Here is a 6,024-nt window from a genome sequence, read left to right as displayed (position 1 = left end):
GGGGCCGGGGCAGTAGTGCAGTGGGGGGTCCCGGGGGGGCACCCACCGCCCCCCCTGCCGGTGCCTCCGGGGCCTTTGCAACTCCTGACGGACACGACAAAACCCACGAGGACGAGGGGAAAAACAACAAAAAAAAAAAGGACAACGAAAAAGTTGGGGGGGGTTGGGGGGGGGGGGGGGCCCCCCCCCCCCCGCCCCCCCCCCCCCGCCCCCCCCCCAGTGTCCTGCAGCGCCCACCATCCGCGGCGCTTGGCACAAAATCATCTCCTCTCAGCCCAAAAAAGACAAGAGAACCCCCAAAACCCCAAATCTGGCCCCAAATTTGGGGATAAGGGGGGCACACAGGGGCATCACCCCAGCCGGGGCAGACCCAGTGGGTTGGGGGGGGTCCACCAGCCCTGCACCCCGATGGGCTGGGGTCCCCCCTCGCCACCCCTGTGCCCCCCCTGTGCCCCCGCCCTGCTGTGGGGGGGAGTCCTGGCCCCCACCTTGCTATGGGGGGATCCTGGCCCTCACCCCACTATGGGGGATGGGGGTTCCAGCCCCTGCCCTGCTATGTGGGGGGGGTCCTGGCCCCCACCCCAGCCCCCCAAATTGCTGCCCGGCCAAAAGTGCATATGGCCACGGCCCCCCGGCCGGGGCAGCCTCTCCCTGTGCAGCCCAGAGCCCCCTCCTCTCCTCCCTGCTCTTCCTCCTCCTCCTCCTCCTCCTCCTTCCAAAGTGCAGTTAGTTTAATATTTTAGCCTCTCAGGGAGGGAAATAAATGCTTAAAAAATAATAATCTACGAAGAGAAGGACAATAAAGGGAACGCTCGACCGTCGGGGCCCTTCCCTGTGCAAACAAACAAAATTCGTCAAGTCCTGGGGCGGGGGGGATGGCTGTTGGGGGGCACAGCAGGACCCCCACCCTGGGCACAGCATCCCCTTGTCCTTACAGGGGGATGAGAAAGATTTTGGGGGGGCCAGAGCGGGGTTGGGGGGGCACAGGGTGGGGGGTGTCAGCCCTACACCTCCTGGTCCTCGAAGACCTCGAGGAAGAGGGGGGGGAAGAGCTCGGTGGGACACTCCACCTTCATGTGCAGGAAGCGGCTGGCGTGGCAGGCGCCGATCATCCGCAGATCCGTCACCTTCATCAGCAGCTTGGGCCAGAAGTGGGGAATGTTGTGTTTGCGGTAGTTGATGTAGTGCTCAAAGGCCAGCAGATACGTCTCCTGGCACTTCTCGATCTTCTCCACGCAGATCAGCCCCGTCCGGTCTGCGGGAAGCAGGGAATGGTCAGGGGATTGTGGAATCTCAGAATGGTTTGTGTGGGAAGGGACGTTAAAGCTCCTCCAGTGTCACCCCTGCCATGGGCAGGGACACCTTTCACTAGCCCAGGTTGCTCCAAGCCCCGTCCAACCTGGCCTTGGACGCTTCCAGGGATGTGGCAGCCACAGCTGCCCTGGACAACCTGTGCCAGGGCCTCACAAACCTCAGAGAAGGGAATTTTTTCCATGTACCCCATCACCATCTCCCCTTTTTAGTTTAAACCTCTCCTTGTTGTCCTGGCGTTCTCTGCCCACGGAAGAGTCCCTCTCCCAGTCCAGCACCTGCAGGGATTGTCCCTCTCACAGGGCTGAGTGTCCCTCCCAGTGTCCCCCTGGGTTTTGGGGTGCTCACCCCACAAACCCACATCAGCCTGGCAGGGGTCCCCAGGGGACCAAGAGACTCAGCCTGTGCTCCTGGGTACCCAGGACTGGGGTGCTCACCTCATGCTCCTGGGACCCCTCTTAGCTTGGCACAGCTGCCTGAAGTTCTGGGAATTGGGGTGCCCACCCCAAATCCCCCCAAAATCCAGGGGTGCACGGTTTCCTACCCAAACCACTCTGAAGGTATTGGGGGGCTCTGAGCATTGGGGTGCCCACCCAACACACCCCCAGGACAGGGAGAGCTCTGAGCATCAGGGTGCCCACCCAACACAACACCCTCTGACTCCCGGGGCACTGGGGTGCCCGCCCCATTCCATCACCCATTACCTGAGGACATGAGCAGCACAGCCTGGAGCAGGGCCACCTCGGTGTCATCCAGGTTGAAGGCAGAGAGGGACTTGCCCAGGTCGAAGATGGCATCGGAGACGACGCCGAGGCCGCCGTTCTTGAGCTGCTCGCGTTTCACTGCCATCTCCCCGCTCAGCGTCAGCGTCTCGCTCTCGGGGTCGTAGCGCACGGCCGCCCGCAGCGACATGATCTCCATGCAGCACCCCTTCAGCAGGATGATCTGGTCCTCGCAAGGCAGCTGGGGGGACATGGGAATAGTTTTGGGGGGGTTTGGTGTGACTCAGACCCTGGGCAGATCGCCCCAGAACCTCCCAAAGTCCCCAGCCCGCCATTACCTCTGAAAACATGGGCAGTTTTTTGGCAAAGTCGACCACGCGGGTGATGGCCGGGGTGATGATTTTTGTAAACTCACTGAACGCCTCCAGGTCGACTTTGTCCCCGTCGGGCATGGAGGCCATGGGGGACTGGCCGATGTCCTCAGGCTGTGGGGGACACGGTGGTGTTGGGGATGTGATGTCACCGTGTGCCCCCTGGGACCACCATGGTGGCACTGGGGATGGCGGTGTGACCACGTCACCCCTGGGACCCCCACAGCAGACGGGACACTGAGGGGTGCAGCATGACTGTGGGACCCCCATGGTGGGCAGTGGTGTTGGGGGTGCGGTGTCATCCTGTTCCCCCTCCCTGGGACCCCCGGGGGGGCCGTGATGTCACCCTGCCCTCCCGTGAGGCCCCCGTGTCACCGGGAACGGTCATGGCAGGGCCGGTGCAGCAGCCAGGAGAGGGAGCTGTGTGACAGGGACAGTGACAGGGACAGTGGCAGGGCTGGGGCCACCCGCGGACACAGCTGTCCCCTTCGGTCACTGCTCACCCCTGAACCCTTTGGGGGTGACCAGCTCAAGGACACTGAGCGATGTCCCAACCCCCCTCGACTGCCCAAGGACACCGGTGACACCCCAAAGCCTGGCACTGCCACCACGTGTGTGCGAGTGCTCAGCAGACCCCAGTGGGGCTGGGGGCAGGGTGGGGGGCTGGGATGGTGACAGAGTCCCTCTGCTGCATCATCCCCTCACCAGGAATTTCCGCTTCTGCTTCCAGTGGCTGCCCTGGGCATTGGTGCTGCGGTGGGCTTCTGTCACAACATGGATCAGCTCCCACTCCTCGGCGCTGGGGTTGGGGCGGTGCTGCAGGGACTTGATCATCTCCTCCTTCCGCCGCCGCTCCCGGTTCTCCTCGATCAGCTTCCGCTTGGCTACCCGCTTCGAGTCATCCAGCACCACTGCCGGGACCCCCAGCATCAGCCGGGACCCCCCACCCATGCACCCCACAGCTGCAGCACAGCACCCCATGGTCACCCCCCCGCCGCCTCCTGTGGCTGCTCTGGACACCCCAACTCGCCCCATAGCACCAGGCCCCCAGCCCAGCTCCCAAAAACCCCCCATTGTCATCTGGGACCCCCCCCACTCAGCTAGGACCCCCCCAAATGCATCTCACCCCACCATGTACTTCAGCAAAGCACCTGACATCCCAGCCTGGTCCTGCAGCTGATCTGGGTACCCCAATGTGCCCCACGGTGCTGGGACCCCAACCTGCCCCACCAGCCGAGCCCCCCCGTGCCCCCCAACTCACGGTCCATGGCCATGCCCACGGAGATGCACTTCTTGAAGCGGCAGAGCTGGCACTGGTTGCGGGTGATCTTGTCGATGACACAGCACCCATCGTATTTGCAGGAGTAGGTGGGGTGCAGGTTCTTCTGGATGGTCCGACGGAAAAACCCCTGGGGAGGGCACAGGGGGTGACACAGTGAGCCCTGCTGAGCCCCCCGGAGCCCCACAAGCCCCCCTGCCCCAACTCACCTTGCAGCCCTCACAGGTGATGCAGCGGTAGTGGTAACCGGTGGCCTTGTCCCCGCACACCACACACTGTTCATCTTTGTCCAGGTAACTAGGGATGTACCCTGTGGGGACCCCCGAGTCAGGGCACCCCGGGGCAGGGCCCCCCACAGCTGGGACTCGTGGGGTGCTCCATGACAGGAATTCCCATGACAGAGACTTCCAGAGCACCCCATGACAGAAATTCCCATGTCAGGGACCCCCAGAGCACCCCAAGTCAGGGACCTCTGGGGTGTTCCATGGCAGGGTAACCCCAGGGCACCCCAAACCAGGGACCCCTGGAGTGCTCCATGGCAGGGTAACCCCAGGGCACCCCAAATCAGTGACCCTTGGAACACCCTGTACCACTGACCTTCCCACACCCCCCCATCATCGGGGCCCCCCCAGGAGCCCTGACTCAGGGACCCCCTTGCACACCCCACATCAGAGACCCTTGGCACATGCACCATGAGGGACCCTCCCCACACCCCCCATGCCAGGGATGCCCAGTACGCCCTCCCCTCTCTGTGCCTCAGTTTCCCCTCTGTCTGCACCCACCACTGTCTGCCCTGCCACTGCCCATGCCCCGGCAAGGGAAGGGTTAACGCTGGGGTGTGTGGGGGGTGCCTGAGCCCCCCGCACCAATAAAGCCCCCATTATCCCATTATCCGGCCGGGGACCGGCAGCGGGGGGGTCCCCGTCCCCCTGGCACACAAAGACCCACTGTCCCCGCCGTTGTCCGGGGTCCCCCTGCCTGGCAGCCCCGGGGACCAGCCCCCCACCACCAACTGCTCAGGGAAACTGAGGCACGGATCATCCATGATGCACAGGGTGGTCCCCAGCACCCTGGGCTCCTTGTGTCCCGCCAAGAGCCCACCCTCGTGTTTTGGGGGTGCTGGAAGTGGGAATCCCCGAGGGGTGTGAGAGATGGGGAGGGGGCTGGACACCCGGGTCCCTCCCCTGTAGAGAGCAGCCATAATTCGGGGGGGTGTCCCCAGCACCCCAGCACCCACCCGGGACCCCACAAACCCCAGGTGTGGGGACCCCTCGAGCCCGCTCCGGCGCTCTGCAGGTGCCGGCTGTGGGGGTCCCCGGGTGTTCCCTCCCTCCCGGAGCGGGGCGGGTGCAGGGGATGGGCGGGACTGGACGGGTTCCCCCCGGCCCCCCCCCGTCAGGTCCCGCCGGCGCCGGCCGCTCCCCGCCGGGGAATGGGGCAGGGCGGGGGGCAGCGCCCGCGGGGCCCCCCTTATCGCCCACCCCAGGGCGCTGCCGCCCCGATAGCACCGCCCCGACACACGGGGCACCGACGGGGACGTGGGGGACTTGGGACCCCGGGAGACCCTGCAGGGGTGTGGGGTGCGGAGGGGGATTCTGGGGTGGGACAGGGGGACCTCGGGCTGGCCACCAGGATCGGGGGGTGTCCGTGGGACCGTGGCAACGAGACGGAGTTCCTGGGGTGCCCACAGGGGACAAGGGGTGTCCGTGACACTCTGCGGAGCACAGTCGAGACCTGGGGTTTTCGGGGGATACTGGGGTGCACGGACAAAGGAATCCTGGGGTGCCCGTGGGGGACAAGGGGTGTCCGTAGACTTTGGGGGACCCAGGTGAGACACGACGTGTCCAGGAGACCCCGGCAAGGACTCGGGGGCTCCCAGGGTGGCCCCCAGAACACGGGGTGCCTGCAGAACACGGCGAGGACATTTGGCGAGGTGTTTGGGTGACCCGGGGGGGGCCATGGGGTGCCCGGGGGGGTTCGGCGGGTGCCGCGGATCCCCGTACCTGACATGCTGCTCTTCACCAAACATTGGCTGCTCTTTCTTTTGCGCTTCCCATCCAGCCACCTGCGGGAGCCGGGGGGGAACAGGCTGGGAGAGTGCTCACGGATTCCCGCTGCCCCCCCCCAAATTTCCAACAGCCCCCCAAAATCCCTCTCGGACCCCCTTCTTTGCTGGGAAGGGGGCAGCCCCCGCCCGGCGATGTCACAGGTGGGGTCGGGCCCTGGGGTGCGGGATTGGGGGGCAGGAGAGGGCCCTGGGGACCCCCGAACCAGAACACCCCAGCCGGGACCCCCCCTCCGGGACACGGCACCGCCCCGGGGGGGCTGGGACCGGGCGGGG

General features: G+C 65.4%; 2 protein-coding genes across 2 annotated transcripts in view; one reads left to right on the top strand and one right to left on the bottom strand.

Annotated features, from left to right (window-relative positions):
• NR1D1 (nuclear receptor subfamily 1 group D member 1) overlaps positions 1 to 945 on the top strand; it is a 9,437-nt gene extending 8,492 nt beyond the window's left edge. Inside the window, exon 9 of the mRNA XM_015651038.2 lies at positions 938 to 945. Within this exon, the coding sequence (XP_015506524.1) occupies positions 938 to 945 (8 nt within the window). The remainder of the gene's footprint in view (positions 1 to 937) is intronic.
• THRA (thyroid hormone receptor alpha) overlaps positions 841 to 6,024 on the bottom strand; it is a 7,664-nt gene continuing 2,480 nt past the window's right edge. The window contains exons 3-9 of the mRNA XM_015651423.3: positions 5,687 to 5,748; positions 3,893 to 3,993; positions 3,666 to 3,813; positions 3,110 to 3,315; positions 2,372 to 2,518; positions 2,016 to 2,274; positions 841 to 1,255 (exon numbers count right to left, since the gene is read on the bottom strand). Coding sequence (XP_015506909.1) covers positions 1,005 to 1,255; positions 2,016 to 2,274; positions 2,372 to 2,518; positions 3,110 to 3,315; positions 3,666 to 3,813; positions 3,893 to 3,993; positions 5,687 to 5,748 — 1,174 coding nt within the window. The 3' untranslated portion in view covers positions 841 to 1,004. The remainder of the gene's footprint in view (positions 1,256 to 2,015; positions 2,275 to 2,371; positions 2,519 to 3,109; positions 3,316 to 3,665; positions 3,814 to 3,892; positions 3,994 to 5,686; positions 5,749 to 6,024) is intronic.

Source organism: Parus major, chromosome 27 (genome assembly GCF_001522545.3).
Source record: "Parus major isolate Abel chromosome 27, Parus_major1.1, whole genome shotgun sequence".
Lineage (NCBI taxonomy): Eukaryota > Metazoa > Chordata > Aves > Passeriformes > Paridae > Parus > Parus major.
This window is presented reverse-complemented; position numbering and strand designations above follow the sequence as displayed.